The 22,855-nt window shown below is 36.7% G+C and overlaps 1 protein-coding gene across 4 annotated transcripts in view; it reads left to right on the top strand.

Moving 5' to 3' along the window:
• FAM120B (family with sequence similarity 120 member B) overlaps nt 1-22,855 on the top strand; it is a 235,724-nt gene that overhangs the window by 49,796 nt on the left and 163,073 nt on the right. For 2 of the 4 annotated variants that reach the window (XM_085315512.1, XM_085315511.1), the window contains exons 7-11: nt 781-987; nt 4,900-5,008; nt 6,764-6,877; nt 9,740-9,797; nt 12,537-12,837. In XM_085315512.1, the coding sequence (XP_085171638.1) occupies nt 781-987; nt 4,900-5,008; nt 6,764-6,877; nt 9,740-9,797; nt 12,537-12,576 (528 nt within the window). In that variant the 3' untranslated portion in view covers nt 12,577-12,837. Of the gene's footprint in view, nt 1-780; nt 988-4,899; nt 5,009-6,763; nt 6,878-9,739; nt 9,798-12,536; nt 12,838-13,336; nt 13,579-22,855 lie in introns of those variants that run through there. The other 2 variants (XM_085315513.1, XM_085315514.1) reach the window with 2 other exon arrangements.

Genomic DNA, 22,855 nt, shown 5'->3' with positions numbered 1-22,855 from the left:
CCTTATTGGATTCAAGGCTTTTATAGTTGGCTATCCTCTGCCACAGCATGATTTTAAAATCACCCATCAAGTTTATTTTGGCTGCGAGTTTTAATTGTCTTGTTGAGTTTCTCATTTTGTTTTTTCTGGATGTTGTCATACTATTTCAGTATTTCTTCTGAAGAAATCCATGTTGAAGAGAAATAATTTGGCCTTTAGGTTGCAGTCAGAGGAAATTTTAGWGTGTTTAAAGTATTTCTGAAGCTTGGGCACAATGAAATTTATTCTGTTATAATTTAATTTATCTTTTAAGTGCTGTAGCATTTTCCGGTTGATGAAACTGTGGAAGGTCAATGGATAACTTTATATACACACATAAATATATATATATATATACTCACACTTTATACTCACAGTTAATGTTTTACCTTCCACTAACAGAATTCCTTGAGGTGAACTGCTAACATCTGAGAAATACTATAGTGAATACATTTTTTTTTGAGTTTTCATTTTGAGTGTATCTGTCTTAAAAATTTGAAAGTGAAACTATATTTGTTAAAATAAACTTCTACCTCCTTTACTTTAATGAATAGAATTTGATACAGAATCCATCACTGAATTCTACAAAGCCCTTTAGTGCTATGGAATGGAGGACATTATACAAGATGCCCTATGACCATCATTCTCACTGTTTTGGGTCTGTTTAGCATTTGTTCTGCTATTTACATGATTCTGTGACATGGTAAGGTCACTTACATTCCTTGATTTGTGATGTATTTTTCTTTTTTTGTGTGTTGACAGCTTGCGCAAGTGGACTCCAGGGCTGTGCATCTTGGCGCTGTCTTTATTCGTGGCCTTACAACTTTGCTTATGGCCAATAGTGCCTGTGGCTTTCCATTCAGAATGGATGATTTGATGCCATGGAAAGTGTTTGATGGGAAACTTTTTCAAGAAAAATATCAGCAGTCACACCGAGGGTGCTCTTTGGAAGAGCTTTTGGAAGGCAACGTGAGTAATCACATTTCCTTAGATATTTTTGTATTCTTGGAAAAATGTACCTGTCCATTACAGACTTTGTTTCATTTTAAGATTAGTATTTACCTTGGTCCCCTTTCTTCCTGTTTTTCCTCACCTTCTTATCCTACTTCATCTTTCCTGATAAAGAAACACAAGAAAGTAGGAGTGTTGAGACTATGAAGGAAGTAAAATTTTTACTTTTATTTTGGTTTCCACTACTCGGAAAATAATAATACAAGGAAGTACCAAACTGGTGGTCCATTTCAAAAAATGAAAGTGACTGTAACAGATTTCTAATATTAAGATATTAATGAAATACTTTGCCACAAGATTTTAGGCAAGATCTTAAGAATTTCTTTAAATAAACATATTGATCAAAATTTTGAAGTGCTTCAGAGTGGCATTTTTAAAAGTATTAAGGAATCTAAAGTTCGAGAGAGGTGAATTCCAAGAGAAACTAGAAATCAGAGTAAAGTGTATATCTAGGCATATTTTAGAATCTCACTGAGAACTTTCCCCTGTCCTTAAATACTTACTTATCTCAAAGTTTTTGGAAGTTGGTGATTTATACAGTTTGCATCCTATCTTAAAACAATATGACTTAAAGCACGTCTGCACAGGCAAAGGCAGACAGATATCGGCAGAGTCTTGCTAGACATGAGCCAGGTCTGGCCTGGACRCCAGGCAGCTGTGTTAGGGTAGCATCATGTCCGGGCTCAGAGACAGGGTGCAAAGACTGGATTAATGTACCTCTGRAGCCCCCAGACCAGACCTGGCTTCTGCCCCACCAGCACAGAACATGTGGACAGGAGCTTGGGAAGTGCTAGAGTCATTTGTGTGGAAAGCATGTGAGACCTTAGATTCATACACCTCTTGAAGGTGGAACTGAAATCCTGCACCACTTAATTACTGAAAATTTTACCTTAGAAATATTTTAACTTGTTACACATATCACCTCAAATTCAAATAAAGTCATTACAGAGAAGAATGTTTCTGTTTTAGAATGAGTTTGATCTCATGCATTTAATATCAGTCTTTCTGTAATTAATTTCCTTTTCTGATTTTGTGTCCAGTTAGATTCCATCCTGAATCAGAGTGATGAGGGGAATGCATGTGGGTGGGTGGAATGTATGTGTTGCCAGACGGAAGAAGAGAATAATCCTTTCCATATTGAATCAATCCACGTGATTAGGACCGTAGCTTCTACCCAGATCCTCAGGTTCTCACTGATCATTGATGTTGATTTCATTAGATTTTGGATTGGGCCATTGGTTCATCTAGTTTTTCATGCATAATAATGGACATTGTAAAGCATAAATAGAAATACAGAARACTATAGAAGTCTGCATGAAACTGCTACTTCTTTTCCATTTGGGTAGAATTCAGGTTAATGAATAACCTTTAAAGTATGTATCTAAGTCTGAATAAAATTGATATTGACTGAGAGGTATTCTTAAATGCTAGCTAGCATTTTTTAGCTAACAATTGAAAATCCTGATGTGGTCAAGTTAAAGTTATATTTTAACATGTCTTAGAAGGGAGATGAAGGAAGATGCTTAGATCCCTAGAACACAACTGAAGATTTACTTGGTCAGCTAACATATTTAAGTTAGGGTTTTAAAAAGCCTGATATTCCAGTCTAAACAAACCCAAGACAAACTGTTCTGCTGTAGAAAAAATATTCAGTCTAGTCTTGTGAATTTTTAGAGTAGTTTGAATATTTTTTCTTTTTTAGTTACAGYTTTATGGTACATATATGGCAGAGATAGCTCTCAGACTAATAAAACAGCTTTCCAGCTTATCAGTTTGAAAGGCAAGAATCTGTTCTTGGGAAAATTGCCAAGAGATGCCAGTTTAGCTGGGGACCCTGGCAAAGCAACAGGCATATGCAATTTGTTGTTCCTGCTCTTATAAGTTCAACTTTAATAAATTCAGTCAGTACTTAGTTCCTGGCAGAGCTTAAATGTAGCACTGGAAGCCAAGATCTTTCAGCACTTGTTTGTTAACAATCTACCCTCGAGCATCATAAATCTAATCTGTTGATAGCTACAGTATTGTATTCAGAAAAAGATTATTCTGCATGGGATGTTTTGCTATTGAAAAGCAGTAGGAAAAAGGTACTCCTTTTGCTGTATCCTGCTGTCTCCTATGGTCTCTTCTCTATATGCATAGGATCGTTTCAATGAGTTCAAGAGAAACCATTCTCATAATCAAAACAATACTGATTCTGGGATAGATATAGTAAATAGCTATATGAAAAGTACAGTAGAGATATAGTTCTGGTTAGGTATTTGCATGTATTCCAACAATTTTTGAACATTTTAAGGTTTGTTTCACACAGATCTTTGTTCTAAAAGAATAAAGTATATGAATTACATGCTGTTGATGTATTTGTCACCAAGTTTTTGTGTGACTCAGCTCTATGTAGCCCTAGCAGTTTCTAAAGATAAAAAATGGAAGGCCTTTGATAAGAATCAAAGATAGAGGCATCTCGCCTTTTTTTCTTTTAGTATATTAAGCTCGTATTACGCTAGTTCTCTGTTTTCCATAAGAGTAATCACATTAGTTTGTTTATCCAAACAGAAAATTGGATATAATAGTCTCACGAGGCAGTGAGGCAATGATATTATCACTTAATTAGTCTTTTATTGTGCTTCTCACTAATGGAGTATGTTCATGATCCATTTTTTAAATTAAAAACAAATTACCTAATGGGCTAAGCATAGGTGATATGTTTTGTCCTTTTTTGATCATGCTTTTCATCCAGTCTTCATAAACACATTCTGAATTTGTTCTCTCAAGAATATAATGAAAGGGTTTTCCCATTAGTGTTTGTGGGAGTTTGTCACAGACTGTACTTAGTTTATGTGAAAAGAAGAAATCATCCATGGGTTGTACATAAAGTTTGATCTCGATGGAAGTTCATTAACTCAAAAATTGTACTAGAAAGTTTAATGAACGTTTCAGGGATTCAAACTCAACCTTTATTGAAGAAACCTCTCTATTTACTGCAATCTTGCCACCTGTTGGTCTTTTACCTTACAATGTAATCTTCTCACCCTCTCTGCCAAATCTTGATTATAAAAAGGTATTATCATCCTGGTAATAGTTCAGCTTTATGAAAATCGCGTGTTATGGCATTGCTCAAAAAATCCCTTTTTGCTAATTCTTTTTAATACGAACTACTGCCCAAATGCTCAATACAAATCAATAAATAAAAAGTTTCAAGATCTTCAAAGCTCCTTGAAATCCATCTAAGTTGAGGAGGTATTACATCTCTTAATAGTGGGGTCTTTAAATGGCTTCAGCTTGTCATTTTTGACAGTAGAACTTCTGATCACATGAGGAACATTTTTATTTAATTCTTCTATCTATTTTTAAATTAGGTTATGCTTTATCAGTCAACAAATATCTGGAATTATGGCTGATGTATTACTACTGTGTGTTAAGGTTCATTTGTGATATATGAGATTAAGATACTTTGATTTTCACTGTTGTTTTTTCCATCAGTTCATCACTCCTTGTCTGGAGGCTGTAATCACCTTTGCCTGAGGTATTACTGACAGAAGTCTAGTTAGGTATATCTGCAAATCCAAGGTGATACAATAGGGAAGCAAGTGATTTATGGGATGTGAACAGAGCAGAAAAGCAAACTTTCCTGAGAGGGAGACACAAAATACATTCCCTCTGCACCCCTATTCACCTCTTCAAGAATACTCTTTTGATATGAAATGTTTTAACTTTGTTTTCTGAAAAAATGCAAACCAGAAGATCTGGCATTTTTAAGCATATATGAGTCTGGGCTAAGAAAATTCATTTAATTGTTGTAAATGTGATTGATTTGTGCTACACCTGAAGAGAGAAAGGCAAAACAGTCATTGATTCTAATTTTATTGTCTGCAGGAGTCATTGTATACACCCTTCCAGAATCTGAAGTCATTCATTTGCAAGGCTTGCATGGCGAAGAACAGAACAATCCAGAGCAGACAGAGAGGGAATGGAATTATCACAGGTTGGCATCATGTTAATTTTCCTCTGTAAAGCCAGTGTATTGATGAGTTCAATTATCCTTCAACTGCAGCAGCATTTCCCCAGGCAGCTTGTCAAGCTGAGTAAATAATAAGATCTTTCTCCAAGAAACCGAAGGAGAGATCTAAGAAAATATTTCCTATTTTTTAGGAATTTTTGTGAATTTGATTACCGAAGTTTGGATAAAATGTTTTTTTCATCTAGCTACATAGCTACTGAGATGTGTGTAATAAATGAAGTACTGTCCACTGACAGGAACATTGCTGTTATTTATTTAGTGACTGAATTTATTTTTATAGCAGACTCAGACATATAGATGACTCAGAGGTTTTTTTTCTTCCTTTCCCTCAGGGGAGCTATTTTAGCCATGATAGTTTAAGGCCTGAGTGAGGCACTGAAGAGAGAATATTCTTTATAGGACTGTTTGATATAGCTGAAAATATAGGCAAGCTTTTGGGTAACTTGGGGAAGGGCTTCTTGCCCAAGACCTTTCTTATTTTTTCCAACTATATCAATTGGTATACTAAAGATAACTAGTTTTCCCACGTGTTCTGTCTGATTTTGAGGGAAGAAACATGGAAAAGATTTTCAGCATTGTTTACAGATCAGCCTGAATATGGAGGCTCTTGCAGCTTCAGTCATTCACACCGAATCTCAGTTCAAAGGCTGTGAATTGGCATCATTTTAATTACAAGGACAGGTTTTAAAATGCTATCATTACTATTTAAAAGGTTGTTTCTGCTTCCTGCCTGTTTATTATTGAAATATTTATAAAGCATGGAGGGGTAGTCTGCTAGTCTTTCTTTATTAAGCAAAAGTTTAATTATGCCCTCAGCTTTTGCTCATATTTGCAGAGAACTGTAAGAAGCTGCCTTTTTAAACTTGAGTGTTGTTTGTTTTTATGTAAGAGGAGAGAGGGTTTTTGATAACTTTTAAAGGAAAGACTATTAGATGGACTATCTGTAGGCCTTTTTATTTATATTGTTGTTCTATAGTTTCATCCTCTACCATTAGCAGACCTCTGGTTCTGCATTCATTAATTACAGATCTATGTACAACAGGATCACCTAACGTTACAAATTTGATCTGGTTCAGGCATGGGCAGATGATTACATTATGGTTGAATTAGCTGAATGTCACGTGATAGAGTGTTCACACTGACTTTATGTTTATTACCTGCTTAATACTTGGTCTGGTATTAACTCTTCAAGGATAAAAAGTACCCATTCAAAATTCCTTGAGCAAATTACAACAGACAGAATGATTTTCTCCTGATTCAGTGCTGTGCATTATGTGGCAGCAATACTTCTGAAGTGGTATTAGGCCGTACGGGTGATGAACATTCTGAACTCGAAGTATCTGATGGTGATTTATGGTACCAAACCTTCTTAGCATCTGCTATTGCTTTAGAGTCATACTTAACCTTTTTCATTATAATTTGTGGCTCCAATCTGGACAAAGATTTTTGTTTCTTTTAAATGACTGCTGTCTCCAAATCTGTGTTAAATCTGGTAAAATTTCATTCTGGTTTCTAAATACACTTGTAATTGTGATGAGCACGGGTGGAAATGAGTACAAGAACTATACTTATTAGGCTAACTGTAGTTTGGAAAAGTCATAATTTCACCTAAGTATTTTGGCATAAATCTAAGAAATTTTGTGTCCTGAGGAAGAACGTTCTCTCTTTTTCTTCATTTACTCTTATATGCAGTCAGAGTCGGTAAATACTGTTTTTCAGGAGCACGACAAAGAGAACTCAATCCCAGATTCCAGCAAACACACAGAACTTCTTTTATTCCTCCGTATCATAATCAGATGAGGGAGTTCCCATGGAGAGGCCCTCAACTGCAAGGTAAAAAAAAAAAAAAAAAAAAAAAAAAAANAAAAAAAAAAAAAAAAAAAAAAAAAAAAAAAAAAAAAAAAAAAAAAAAAAAAGGAGAAGAATATGTGCATGTGTATATTTGGAATTGTCTCCATCGACACTATAACAACACTATTTTTTATGCAGTTTGCATTTGTACGTATGAGGTTATCCTGTGGCAATAGCAGTCAGTAGCAAAACTTGTTTGTATCAGATACAGTTGTGTGCTACTATTACCAGAAACTTTGATCTCAGCTGAATGTTTTTTTAAATTGTAGTAGTTCTAAAATGAATTGTCACAGCTACACAGAAATATCTGTCTGAAAGCTTTAGCTGCAAATGTTAACTCATACTTCAACAAAACACTTAATCATGTGAATAAAGTTAAACGTATTTTAAGTGGCTTTCTACATCAGTCTCATCTTCCAGATCCTTGCGTAAGTAATAAGAGTAGAGTAGAGTAGAGTAGAGTAGAGAAGAGTACTTCTGTCTTGATAGAAGTAAGGATTAAGTCATTCAGCAGCCTCACTTCTTGAACGGAATAGGCTTTTCAGTGAAACGTCACTGTGGATAACACTTGAGCTGACAAAAAAAAAAGCATTTAACACAGATCAGTTATTTTCGTAAGTCTGCAGAGCTCAAATTTCTTTTATGTTTCCAGGCTAGGTTTTGAAAGAAGATTGATGATATAATTGGGGAAGAATGTTAATAAATATATGCAGTATAATTTTGAATGTGTTTTAGCTTCTGTTGTGTGCTTGAGAATGAGATAGCTGGCATTTGATTCACAGGTAAGATTGTTCGACCACCTGTGTAGCTAAAGCTAAAACATAGAGTGTTAATGCTGACTGGGTGCAGAACCAAAACTGATCATTGTTCATGTGATTATCTCAAGTAGCCTGCTCTTCAGGGATCACTTTCGTAGGCTGTCTGATCACCTCCAGGGATCTTGTGACAAGATGTATTTCACAAAGTATGTTCTGCAGTAACTGTACTGAATCAAGTTGTAAACAGGATTCAGTAGCATTATTAAAATAGAGCTTAGCTTTTTCTACACAGGCAGTATCAAGCCCTATTATACCACTCTCAGGAGACTCTTCGAACATGATCCCATAAATTCAATTAAATTGCTTCTGTTACAAGTAAAATAAAATCGATGTACTAGAAAAGTATGTGTACCCTTACAAAAGAGTCCTACAATGTTTTAGAGCTCCCTTTAAACTGATCTGCCAAGATGACTCATTTTTATGAAGTTTCTTTTTATAAGTTTGCTAATATTAAGACAACTGTTTAGTTTGCTTCATTTGTAGCTGCTGTCTCAGCTATGTATGTCTCACCAAAGAGAGAGAAAAAAGAACAAAAAGTAGCAATTTTGTGTTSCATAATAACTTATGACATAAAACTTCCTAGTAATATTACTGATATCCAGCTATCCCATCCCTTATCTTCTTGTGGTATGGATTTGACTGTGAAAAGCATAGCATGTTGTATATAAATCATCAGATAAAATGCATTACAAATAAATGGAACAATAACCATAGGACATGTATCATTACTCTCAAGAAAGTACCTAGAAATGAATGAAGAAAGTACTTCATTAATTAGCAGTTAACACCACAGACACATTGTTTTGAATCACATTCTTACTTCATTCCACAAATAGCAAAAAATAAACAGAGCACTAAGAATAACTGATAAACTTTGAGACTATTTTTGTTATATAAATAACTACCTATATCTAAATCAATGTACAAAAGATAGCTGAAATGAAAATAAAAAGATCTAACTCTAACCTAACCTATACCTTGTCCTACTTCTATAACTTCATATAAAAATTTCAATAATTTGGGCAATAATTATTAAACTGGCATTGGAAAACCTGTCTGAAAGCACAAAGTGAGCTGAAGATAAAGGAAGGAGATAGAGAGATGGTAAGGGTGCGGACATAATGAATAAGAGCTATCAGAGAGCTAGAAGTACTTCAGCTACCAGTCATCTACCAGTAGGGTCTTAAACAGTGAGATGGGGGAAGCAGTAAAGTGTTTGACAGTTTTATACTTTCACGTAAAAGCTGTTGGATTTGGGGTSAAGAGTGTTAAAAATTATATTCTGTCTAAGAAAATTATGTTCTCTCCAAAATAATGTCTTTATTTTCTTTGTGTCTGTTCACCTTTCCCTTGTTTTTCTTCCTTCTCTCCATCAGACAACAGAGCGAATTAAGAAAATGGACAGCTTTGGGGKTTTTTTTGAAAAATTCATCTTAGAAAATACTGCTTTCTCAAAAGTGATTTGTTTTTCTTTATAAGAGGTCTTGGAGTAAAGATGTATGGAAAATTGAATCCAGTTGTTCAGGGGRAAAAAATGAAAGATGAGTGTCAAGGAAATATGTAGAAGAAACTAAATTGTTGGAGATGTATCTCTCACTCAAGAGAAACTATTCTGTCCAAGACAGAAAGGATTATCTAGACCCCATTTCTTCATGGGGTGTAATTGTATCAAAAGAGTATATTTCCTGCAGCTGTAGCACACCCTAAACCACGTAGCAGAACATAATACAACCTTACCRAAGGACCTGAGTTTCTTGCAAGTTTTCACTTGCTAGGTATTCAGGAAAGGCTACTACACTAGTGTTGCATGCTCTGTGTTGGAGCATGCTTCTGATTTAATAGGTTTTGGATACAACTGCMGTGTAGGTGGGACCTGGTAGAATTTCAGTGCTGAAATAAGAGGTTTTTTTACAGCTTGGGTGCTACTTTGTATAAATGATTTTTTCTTGTATATTATTATGAATAAGGTCATGTTTTCATTTTAATGTTAATTGAAAATATTTAATTCCTATTCTGCCCCCTCCAGGTAGAGAATATAGATCAGGACGTCCAGACCGCAGAAGAAGATTCGAGCTTCCTCCTCGGTAAGAGTGTATCTGTAGAGCTAGCAAACTGAAATGATGGGGTAGTTTCCATTGAGATCATTTTCATAGAATCACAGAATGGTTGAGATTGGAAGGGACCTCTGGAGAACATCTAGTCCAAACTCCTGCTCAACCAGGGTCACCTAGGGTATATTAGACAGGGTTGCATCCAGGCAGGCTTTTAATATCTCCAGGGAAGGAGACTCCACAGCCTCTCTGGGCAACCTGTGCCAGTGCTCCGTCACTCTCACAGTGAAGAAATTCCCCCTCATGGTCAGGCAGAACTTCCTGTGGTTCAGTTTGTGCCTGTTGCCTCTTGTCCTGTCACATGGGACAACTGAAAAGAGTTTGTCCCCATCCCCTTGACAMCCTCCCTTCAGGTACATGATAAGATCCCCCCTCAGTCTTCTCCAGGCTAAACAGGCCCAGCTCTGACAGCCGTTCTTCATGGGGTAGATAATTTTTTTGTCTATAGCATCCACTTCTCAGGAACTTTGCAGAGTAATGGAGCCACATATTTAACCTGTTAATCCCTTGTCATTTTAGGACTATGCTTGATATGAGACCAAAATCACTAAAACTAAAAGGAACCAGATGAGGCATAGTATCTATCTACAAAGTTATTTTGTCCCATTGATATTGGAAAGTCTGAAGTATTTTTACCGTATCATTAGGTAGTCTTCAGTTTGTAGTATTATACATTTTGCATGTAGTTTTGTGTATTAACAAGAWTTTTTTTCTACCATGAGTAATGTGGAATAGCCATGCTGAATCATGGACTGTGTTAGCAGATGGTATCTTAAGAGTTAAACCTTGCTCCTCCTGTTACTGAAACCTGGTGAAAAGATAGAAACATTGTATCACTGATGTAACTATCACTTGCCATCAAAACATCCTGTAAAGTGTAGTGCTTGCTTACAGGAGCCTTAAACTGCTATTGTTTTTGGACCTTCTAGTTAAGCAAATTTTTCTACCTCAGTTGAATGTAGTGGGATGAACCACATCACTGCTCAGGAGAGAATGAATTCTGCTCGTTGAGGCTACCTCTGAGTCTTACCATGTGTTACTCCTGCAGTGAATAATAATTATGAGAACTCTAGAACTCTAATTTGAGCATTATCTTTAGAATTGGCTTTTAATATATATGGATATATTTTACTTTGTGTTTCAATTTCAGTGATACATGTCTTGTTTCTTTAATTTTTAATTAATTTGGGACAGAATTAATACATGCAGCACTAAAGAAATGCATAGTAACAGAACACACAAAATTTTTAACAGCACTGTAAGATCATGTATTTGTAAAGTGGTGCTAAAAAGAGCCCATCCTCAAGACAATACTTGCGGGGGGGGTTTTAAGAATTTTTGTTTTAGAGGTTATAACATCTTTCTTAATGTTTTTTGTTTGCATATCCATTCAGTTAAAAATAATCAGAGGACTTTGCTTAATTGCTGTATTCAGACAGAAAATTAGACAATTATGTAAAAGTCCCATTTTAAATTATGTAGTATATAAATTGTATCTAGGGAAAAAAAATCAAGTAACAACACTTAGGTCACCTAGAAGATGGATGACGCACTTAGAGCTGTGCTTATCTCGTTACTGRTCTGTATCTCAACAGACTAATTGAAAATTGTTTCTATTTATGTAGTCTTAAGCCATTTCATGCTTTTCTTAGCTTTCTAGAAATCTTTGAATTGGATTGACTCAAGTGGATGTTTACAAAGCAGATGGGTTTTTCTCTGTTTATGTGCTTTGGAATTACCCTATCTTTAGTTTTGTACTTGAATGTTTTTGGTACATCAAATTATATAATAAACCCTCTTCTTCATATGGGAAGTACGCGATGAAGAAAAATCAAAGCATGATATCCTTGTTCCTACTCATTAAAAAAAAAAAAAAAAGTGAAGAGAAGAATGAGTGGATATCCAAAAATAAGGGGAAAATGTTAAGATGCAGTTTTTAAGTCTGATAAAGTTTGCGGATTTTCATAAAAGCATCTTTAATTATTGAAAAAAATAACTATTCCAAATAGCTTTTAGAAGTTTTTCACTTTCTTATTTTCAATATTTAGTAAGAATCAGCAAATTTTTTACTATATAGTGAGTGACAAGGATRTTTTTGACCAGATTCTTGCTTAACAGTCATTGAGTCAGAGACTACAGATTTGAGAGTTTTCTCTTGTCCAAAGTCTCAATCTAGCATTCAGGAAAGAAGTACTTTTCACAAATCATTTAATACCGCTACATCCCAACTCTATGAAATACCTGAAGATAACTTATCTGGAATTGTGACAGATTTTTTTTTTTCTGGTTTTGGTATTTTAGCTTTTTGTCAGAGTAATAAGAATACTTCTATGAGTTATCTTGTATTCTAGCCCTGGAAATCACTTTGGTTTTAGAACTCTCACCCAAATCAATGAAGCTGCACCATGGCCTTAATGTTTATTATCTTAGGAAGTCAGCTRTTTTGGATTATTTTTCCTTTTTGTTCTGAATAATGTTGATCAGTATCTTGTTCATATAGTTCTCATGATAATCATACTAGATTTTATTGATAAAACAACTACATAAGTCTTGTGTTTCTTACTGCATTACTGATAGATATTTTCAAGTGCTTATAAAAATAAATTTAGATCCTTATATGAAAACTATCTCATGACCCTTACCGAAAGAGAMTAGCAGATGCTAAAGGATTTATGCTTGCATTAAGATTTATAGAATTTTTCCCTGTTTAAGGTCTAAAGCACAAGTGCTGATCTGCAAAACTAATGCATAGATCAAGAAACCTGGTATGCATCATTATGGTAGTTTAACCATCTGCAAAATACAGACCRCAATATCTCACCTTGCATCAGGGCGTAACTTCTGATTAAGTTAGACTCCACCAGAAAAGAGTACCTGGTCATGATATCAAGACTTCAGGTATTGCAAAATTCATCATGTTTGTATCTGAGGATTACATTTCTGTTACTACAAAAGATATTCTGTGCCTTATATGTAGCTTGAATTTGTCTAAATTTGGTATCCACATATTTTTGTCTCTGAATTCTCTTGATGTATTCAAGGAAATCGGAAAAGAAATCCGAACAGAAAAATAGACAAAAAAACAAGTATATCTACATCTTTTTTTTTCCTACAATGTTCTTCTTTCTATAAGAAGAACTATATACTCCAGATTTTATGGAACATTGGTCGCTGCCTGTAGGCTGCATCTTCAGTTATACAAAGACCATGAAAAAGTGTGGTGCCAGGAATCTTACGCCCACAGTAAAAACATAGGCTCTGAAATGTCTGGTGATTAGAGCAGATTTTCAGAGATACCTATAAATCTGAAGATGCACCTTTGAAAATACTCTGGAAATTAGACTAAAAAATTTACCATAAATACTTGGTACTTGTCAAGCACATTACATTTTCTTTGGCTTCATGAGCAGTTTGAGTACTTCAGCTTTTCACAGGGTTTTTTGTTACTAGAATTGTTTTGGTGTTGATGTTTATGTATCATATTTGGCTGCTCACAGTTGTTTGTGTTTTAGATGGCCCAGATGACTACTCATTACTGAAAGTGGATGAAAATGGATAAGAAAACAAGATATATTTTTATGAAGTACAGTATGCTGAAGATCATAAAAATGTAATCAGTATTTCAAAAGCAGTGGTGGGAAGGCTCTGATCAGAAATTTATCCTGACTGTTTATTTTCAGTTACATTTTATTTTGTATCCTTTTTGTTTCTAGCCTATTGCTTAAGAAATAAATATATACAATTCTATGAAGCAGTTACTATATAATCTAAAATCTTGTTTTGAGCCCTTTACAGAAATCTTGTTGACGCAGTTAGGAAAATCAGTCGTAGTAGAAAAACGTAATAGAAATAGGGACCAAAAAGTAAAGGGTAATCATGTGTCAAAGAAGACTGAAGGAATTTAATTAATTCATCTGGTTCTATTACTGAATGATGGTAAAAAAAAATCACTTTTGATAAACTTTAAGGTCTTCCTGTGCTATGAAAGAATGTATGTGCTTCCATCCTGTACACAAAAGGATACTTTTCTGTAATGCAAAGTGTTTTTCATATTCATTTCAGAATTTAAAAATCTTTTTTTCTTATGTCCTGTGGCTTGCTAATTCCTCCATCGTAAGTCTCAGAAAATGAGAAAAGTGTAGCTAAAACGTTCAAGAAATGTTTGGAATTAATTTTTTTGTGTGTACAAAACTGCTACAGCTTTAATGTCTAATTAGTTAGGGGCCATTCAAAGCTAGGTCAAATGCAGTGTCCTCTATTTGAACATCTAGAATTGTCCTCCGTATGTCAGATCTTAAATCTTTAACCTCAAACTAAAGGCTTCAGCATGAGTCTCTAACCAGTATGTTTTTGGAGAAAGTTGTAAATCAAGGGGAAGCTAGCAGGCATTTTGAGTGCATTCATTTTTTTTAATAGCAGTTGTTTGAAGCACAGAGGGTAAATTTTTTTCTCCATTGATATCAGTGGTGAATTATTTGTAGATGTTCGTGGGGCAATAATGTTGCTCTGTACTTATAAGATAGTCTTAAGGATATAAGTAAATGAGCAGTGTACAGGTAAGACAGTGARGTATCTCTTGTGTTAATTTTCACTAGTCTATTACTTATCACACAATCTTAATCACTGCTTTGGAGAGATGTATATTTTTAGAATAGTGCATATGTACACTCAAAAGTAAATCTGTCTTTAAAAGTGTTTAGCATGAAGAAAATACATGTTATTTTTATGTCTCAAAAGTATAGATCTAATTTGGAAATCTGTTTTCAAAAGGAATACTACAGCTACTATACAATTTAGATTAATCCTCAAGGTACAATGATTACTAWTTTAAAAATTGTTGAATTTAGTCCATTTGTTATTTAGTCCATTTAGTTAATGTTGGTTTTGGGGTCTTGTGCAGGTAACTGTTTTAAGTCAACTGTCAGTAGAACTTTTCCTATTTAGTATACATGTTGTCTCAATGTGAATAGTATTGTCAGACACATAACATGATACTATAATTCCCTCATATGTATTTTTTTTGCCTATAACTCAATAAATACATTCTGTCATACCCTGCCTGTAACAATAGTCCAGATAAACAAATAAATTGGCAACAGCGTAGCATTTCTAATTCTATTAAAAATTTGAATAGACACAACTGTTACAGAATCTGACTTGTATTCTAGGGACTCTCTGATGATAGGGGCATTCCTGCTTCCTTTTTCTACAGATTTGTCACTGATYGTAATTGTACTGCCTCTTATTTCTTCAAGCTCTTTTGGAAAAATGTGGCCTGAGTTTTATGAAAAGTTCTCTAGTTTCAGGAATCTCGTTATGTATAATAGTGCATTTAAAAAGAATGTAATTGTGTGCCAAGATCTGTTAGTAATTCCCACTGTAGGTTCTGATATGGGGAGAGATTTCTGTTGGCTTGAACAACCAAAATTAAATACAGTTAGAGTGGGAGTTTTGCTGTGCTAGTTATGGTGTGTTATGAATTATCAGTAATAATTATGCTAGACCATAAGCAGAAGCAGCTATTATTATGATTTCCAAGCCAAAGTTTTTTGTTTTGGGTGKTTTTTTTTCCACCACCAGGAATCAGAGGGTCAATGCAGAAGCGTGAAGTTGAAACATGGAGGTGCTACTTTACTGTCCTGATGGACTTTAAGTTAATTAAAGCACCACATAACTTACGGAAGTAGATTACATACAAGAAAATGGCCTTAATGATACTGATCTGATAGGATTTCCTTAGTATTTGGGCTACTGGGATACTTTAAATCTGTACAGGAAGGAGAAAAAAGACACACATGGATTTGAAGTGAAGAAACTTACCTTGGTAAGGGGAAAAATGCAAGAAAAGCATTCTTATTCCTTGTTTGTCTTTACTACTGACTGTCTCCTCTAGCCTGTGCAATGTGTAGCTGCCTTTCAGCAGATGTTCACTGAAATTTTGCTGTTGATTTGTCAGCTGTTCTTCAGGAAAGGAGTTAAGAGAACTTTCTTTAACATCAATAACTTAATCAACTGTGACTAACAGAAATAGTGACCTGATCATTGTGAGAGAAGAGAATGGGAAGACATTTGATGACTCCCTCTTTATCTATATGCTTCATATCTTACATTACCTTGCTCGTCTGTGACACCATTGTTTTGGGGATCTGAGGACTACAGAAAACACTGAGTTAATCTTATGATGCCTGTGACACTGTAAGCAGCAAAAAGTGTGAATTTTGCCTGTTTTATAAAATGGAGAACTGCAGTTTCAATTGCTTTGCTACATTAATAAACATTGCCCTCAAGCAGAAGGGAACAGCAGTGCTAAAGCTCTGCAAATTGTTCTGTACCATGTTTTCTGGGCAAAGCTGTAAGGATAAGCAAACATGCTATTATTTTGAAGAAGTTAAATGTTGAGGAATAAGATCAAAAGTTTACTTGCTCATATTTCAACATTGACTCCCTTTTTGTCAGTTAAGGAAGGAGGGAGACTAGTATATACTCCTTCCATAGGAAGGTTGATAGAAGATCTTATTGTGTTGCAGAGAGCCTCCCTCCTCCTGAGAAAGCCTCTTCTAGTGGTATAAGAGCATGGGTAGCTTAGTAAATAAGAGGATATGCCACATAGGCATATCATACTGGAGAATATAGGGGTACCGTGACAATGTGTGAGACTCAGGTGAGGGTGCCCTTTTAGATAAATTTTAGTGATCTGGTAATGTTACTTCTGAATCTAGTCATTCAGACTTGCTGAGACCACTCRAGGCAGGGCTTGGTTGTGGTGGGTGTACAAGCCACAGTGTGTCGTAGTGTTCTGGGTACAGACAGGCCTGAGAGCCACGTGGGTGGCTTCACACTGAGTGTGTTACCAGGCTCTGCCACCAGCTCGCAGGTGTTTGACTCTGCAGCTGGGTGACCTTGGTTTCAACTGGTGTGTAAGAAATAGCTGTGTGAGAGAGTTGTGATGTCTTACGGGAGGCTGCTGCTCTCAAGGGCTTCACTTAAGCCCAGGTCCTTGCCCTTGGTCCTTCCCTGATCTTGCAGATATGCTTGTGTCCAGCCTGGTACCTTCCTGATCCTGCCTATGCCTTGCTGACTTCTTGGCTTGACCTTGGATGTGCCTTGTCACCACTTCTCTGAGAGTCACTGGGTTGTTCCCTGAATCTGGTTACCATCACCAGACCTGCTCTATTTTTCTTGTTCAGGTACCGTGAGATTGCACCCTTGTCAGCAAGGTCACTGCCCTGCCTGCACTGTCACTATCCACTCCTGGCTTGTCTTCCCTCGTGGAGCAGCTCACCCTTGCTGCTCCCTGAATGTGAATTTTAAAGTCCAGGCAGCACAGATGGTCAGGGAGTTTGGCTCTGTGTACAATAGTAATTGAACAGTGAAAGCACAACAAATTTGGCTTATGGGACTAGTTGCTACTGCGAAAAAAAATGAAGACAGSCGCAACCAGCAAGGTGTCTGTATATTTCTCTATATGGTTAGGAGCTTGCTTTCCTAGATCTTGAGAGTGACATCTCGAAATTTCTCACCCATAATTAGGCTACTGAGTAGACTGTGCTTGGAACTTACACAACACAAATGTGAAATTGGTTCAGAGCTTGGAAATTCATTTGTTACAGAGTACATTCTTGCAACTGATGCCAGCTCTGCTGGCAGTAGCCTTTGAAGTCCTAGTCGTAACATAAGATGTTAGGTTTAATCTACAGCACCTTCAAAGGCTAGAACATSTTACCTGGATGTCCATCTTTCTCCTAGAGTTCTATACTTGAGACAACACATGATGAGTTGCAGTTTTGTCTGTAAAAGGCATAAAGGGAGCTGTAAGGGTATTATGTTTGAATACTCATCAACCTAAACATGGCGTTTAAGCTCACTACAGAGGTGAGGACCGATGTTTGTCTTTGCCTGTGCCAACTTTTCAAATATATCTTTATTGTTTAAAAAAAACTAGAGTCATAAGAACTTGTCTGTTCAGCCTAGGAATCAAAACCAACTACTGGCCCTGATCTTGTAACGAGCGCCAATTTTTGCGTGGAGTAGGAGTTATGCTAACACACAGCTGAAAACTCTGTAATGCACTTGAAACCAGAGTGCACACAGGATTTCAGCTGTAGTAATTTCASTTTCTCTTTTCTCTCTCATGTATCTCTAGTATACTACAAATAGGAAGACAGACGTTTAATTGGGGTCAGGGAACTGCTTTGACTGCAAATTTTCAGCCACGCTGTGTTAGCTTCTGCACTAGGTAGTCATATTGGATATCAAAGTTGTGTTTCATTAGTAGGCAAGATGTTGCTGGTGTAAGCATCATAAGACTCTTCTCTTTGATTATACTTGCGCCTACTGCTCACTAGGCCTGCAAAGATGAAGAACTTGATGCGCTTGTCTGATACATTTCTGAACCTGAAAATGACRATCTAGGGCAACCAGGAAGAGACATAAGGTAGGAGGGATGTATATGAGATTTAATGAATTTAGGCTTTTATTTTTGTTTTGATTCTTTTTATTCTCCCACAGTTAGTCCTTAGATCACGTATTGAATGACCTACTATTGTTAGTGGTTGAATGTRTAAAAAGGGAGGTAATCAAGTTAATATACTTAATATAGGCATGACTTTTGAGGTGAAATACAAATACATTGGCTTTGCATTTCCAAGCAACTGTAATAAAAGCTAACATTTTAATTGTATGTATATGTTTTCTATGATAGAAGACATAAGAAATACTAGATATAAAAAACATTCTGGATATAAACAATCTGACAGTGCTTGATAACTGAAAGTTTTTTGGTAGAGGATGTTGTCCCCTGTATTTAGTTAGCCAACTATGAAACTGGGCTTTGGACTCTGAGCAAAATACACTGTAAGAACAGCCCTGTTCTCAAATGTGGTTTCTGAATATGCCATGGATTACTCAAAAAGTCACTTTTAGTGAAAGCAGTCATAATTTTTAGAACTGTGATATGCAACTTGCACGTTGTTTTTCACATTTGGAAGTTTGAAYTCAACCATTCAGAAGTTGTCAGATCCAGCTTAATTTGAGTCAAGGGTTCATTTGTTTGATAATAATAGGAGGCACAGCAGGCTCTGTATTTACTTTCTGAGAATACTTTAATTTTCATTTGCAATGAAGATGCAGCTCATCTAAAAGTATGTAAATGTATAATGTACTGCCTTTTGATAGTCATCTTTGCCCTCTGGTTTAATTACCCACAAGATCCTTCAGTCTGCATTCTGCTGGAGGGTTTTCAGTTTGAGTAACATTTATTCAGGTTTGAGGCTTTCTGGTGATAAAGCTAAACTTCTGTAATGTGCATAAGAAAGATCACATGTTTAAATGTGTTGCTTACAAAATGTGGTGAAGAGGCTGACTCAGAATCTTAACCATCTCAGGRCAAATTAGAAAACTTTTTGAGAAAGCTTTTTCCTTGCTATTCCCGTGTTACTAACAACACCCACAAGGGAAGGGCTTTCTTCTCCACCTTTCCTATGCAGAGGACAGACCCCATAAAGGAACAAAGAGCCAAGGTTCGGAAGCAGGAGAGCAGCTGCACAGGTGAGGCACAAAAACAGCACAGAGTATTAAAAAGTTGGGCTGTGCATCCAGAACGAAAGTGCCATGTATTAGAAACAACTGAAAAATTTTCTAAAACTTACTGGACTTTCATCATGATTGCAATATGCTATCAGTTAGATTTTTTTGTGAGTCTCTGCATATGCAGGCTGATTTTGCAACTCAGTGCGATCCCCTCCATGAGTCTAGTCAGGTGTTTTGGTTTATGCTTTACATGAAAATTACATTTTGAATGATTTTCTGAAGTCACTGAACAAAAGAAGCAATTAATAATCTCCAACTTCATCAGCCTGTTACTCTGAGGACAGACTTGCTTTACTCCTTTGCATCAGTGTGTATTACATTAATTCCTGGCAGCAAGTAATGCTGTAAGAAACTCTTGCTCTAAGCAAGTTAAAAAATAGCATCAAAGAAAAAAAATATTAAGTGCTAATAGAAGCCAGCTTCTGTGTCCTAGCACTTGCTTTTTGTGAGTAGAAAAGAAATTCTAAAATTGTGATTATGCATTTATTTACACTAACATTTTTTTGCTTGATCAATCCACAGTCCCTCCCTCTCCCCAYTGAACATCCCCTCCTCTCCCTAGTGTATTGGCCCAAGCTACCAAGGCTGATGGCTTGTTTTAGAAATGAGGATCTGAGAGAAAAAAGTGATCACCTCCTGATGCTTGTGCTCCAGAAGTGCAGTGATCCAAGAGCTAGTTAATTGCCTCCAGTAGTGCTCACTAGGGGCTACAGCTGGAGCCAGCCTGCAGCATTTAGTTGTTGGGAGGATGAGTGTCCAGGCTGCTACAGACTGAAATGTATTTGCCCTTCCACATGGTGGATATGAGTCTGCCAATGGGGATGAAAAGATTTCAACCATGAAAAGGAAGTACTTCTAGGTATGTGAGGGCAGAGGGTATGAAGCACTTCTGTAAGAGACTCTGTAGCTTTTTTCCTCCCATACTGAAGTTTCCTTTTTTTTTTTTTTTTTTTTTTTTAATCAAAGCTCTGAAAGGCCAGAGGGCCTTCTCTGATTTCTCTTGGTCCACCAAGCAAGGAGATAAGGCAGTTTGAGTGTAGAGGATTGAGAGGCTGTTAGGCCAGAATTGCTTGAAAAAACAGAAATTAAGGGCTGTTTTTTCTTGGACAGTTTGCACAACTGACTTCATATTAACTGCTTCCTTTTGGATGTGTTAGCCTGACAGTGCTGGGAAATTAGCCCAGACCTTCTGACTTCTGATCGGTTTCCTGACTGCTGGAACACAGACTTGTATGACAGATTGCATCCAGCACAGTAGGATGCAGAAAGTAGTTAATGGAAAATAGACTGCTTTGATGTTCAGTTCTGGCGGGCTGTTCCTCTGGTTTAAAGGCTAAACACCTATTGTCCTCTGTAGGAGTCTGCTTTACTAAAAGCTTTCGCAAAATCTCTAGTTTCCAGATTTGTTTTCTGAGACTGTGGTTTGCTTAATTTCTACATTCACTAGCCAACAAATATTTTCAAGRGTGATTTGTGATTTTTGAGTCTCTTAACTTCAGATGTCTCAGACAGGGCCTTATTTCTCAGAAGTTGCTGAGTGTGTGCCGTCTTTTGCTAAAGCAGACGTCCTTGAAGTTTTTCCATTAGAGCAACAGAAATGAAGGTACCTAAACACATTGCCTCCTCTCCTGAAAAATGAGGCTAGCGCTGCAGAGATGCACCTTACAAAACAGGCTTGGTTAGAATTAAAATATGGGGTAGGGGGAAGGGTGAGGAGAATGAGAACAAATACAGTAACAGCCTATGATTAGAAATCTTAACAATGACAGTGAGTTCAGTTTAATTTCTAACTGCTTAAAAGCAGGCCTGGGGAAATGCTGTGCTTAGAAATGCCCTGGAAAGTGCAGCTGGTCCATGCACTTTATCTTGAAAAGCAAAGGATCTTTCCCATTTTGCAGTAACACTGCCATTTACTGGGCCATACCACTAGCAATTTGCAACAATGAGAGGGAAAAAAAGCTGCCATTTGACCTAGAATGCAATTTTCAACTAATTAATAAAGTGACCATTAGTGCCCGAGGGGATAATAACAGGAATAAGAACAAATTACTGTGGGGTGCAAAGGAGGCTTGGGCATTGTATTGCAAATTTCTTATGGCACTATTCTTCTTTTTTTTCCTCACTAATACTTTTAAAGTGCCCCCACTCAACACTTGCTCCATGTAGGACCCTTGCAAACCACATAAGAATTAGCCCTTCAAAGATCAATCAGGATCTAATTGTTGTTAACAAAGTGCCACCTGGAGAGAAATGTTACAATATACCTTCATTACAAAGCATTCAATTTCTCTCTCACTCACAAGTCCTGGCTACAGAACAGACAAAAAGAAGCAGTTGCTAGCATTAAGATCAGGCACCTGCAATTGCTTGTAAAACGCTGCCAGTCCCTGCAGAAATATGCTCCTAACATTACATGAGCCTCGTCAGGACTGTTCTGTTTATGCTTCCTCTGAGCAAATCTTGCTGTGGTCCCTCTATTTGCAGTGCGTTAATGTATCACTATCAAATTGATGGGGACATTAGGCAAAGCAACTACACCGGGTGCTGTGATCTGGCATAGACTTCAGGAACTGCTCTCACTAAGGAATTTTTGGGATGTTGTGCCCTCCTGCCATCAGTGCACCATAAGCAAATGTTCAGGAAGCCCCCAGTGAACTGATTTTGAATGCCATGATCTTCATTTCTGGTAAYAGGCTTTGTCTGCCCTGTCAGGGATTTTAACCGTCTGTGCTAGGGCTCTGCAGCTTCACAGGTTAAAATTCAAGACAAATCCCATATTGCCCAGTAGCTGCCACTTCTTAGTTACATAGCTGGGGCTATATTTCCACAATGGTTTAAGTCAGCTGATACTACTGATGTCTGTCCCTCCTTCTGTCTGCTTTCTTGTGCTGGCACTGTCATTCCTCTGACATCCTAAGCTGAATCCAGATGCTAAGCCAATAGAATTTTTTTGAAGCTGGTTTAATTTTTCTGCTGATTTAATGCACTGAACTGATTTGCTCTGTGGTGACACAAGTGTCTGTTYGCAAGGGCAAGTTTGGGATCTCGTAGCTGAAGACAGAAGTACAGTGCCAGTGTAAGTGAGCTTCTGCTGGCTGAGATATCTACGTATGTCTGCACCATGCGCGTTTGACTGCCAGGCAGCTAGTGACACTCCTTCAGTTGGCATTTCCAGGCCTGGCAGCCAGGTGTTCATCCCTGGGGCAGTCACCATATGCAGCTGATGTGGAAAGAGGCTTAAGACAAGGCTCTCTAGTTTTATTGCCAGGTAAATAGGCCAAGGTCAGGCCCAGGTGTTTGTGGGGGGGGAGGCATGCCTAAGTGAATTTACCTCATAGTAAAATGAAAATGCTTTTTCTTCACTTTGGGTAGTTCAAGGCTATCCTGCCTTGTAGACACCAGTCTCAGTCATTTAGATACATTAGTTACCTTCAAGTAAAAAA

Source organism: Rhea americana, unplaced genomic scaffold (assembly GCF_003343005.1).
Source record: "Rhea americana isolate MKP2758 unplaced genomic scaffold, rheAme1 scaffold_43, whole genome shotgun sequence".
In the NCBI taxonomy this organism is placed as follows: Eukaryota; Metazoa; Chordata; class Aves; order Rheiformes; family Rheidae; genus Rhea; species Rhea americana.
Note: the sequence above shows the minus strand (reverse complement) of the source record. Positions and strands in the feature narration are given on the sequence as shown.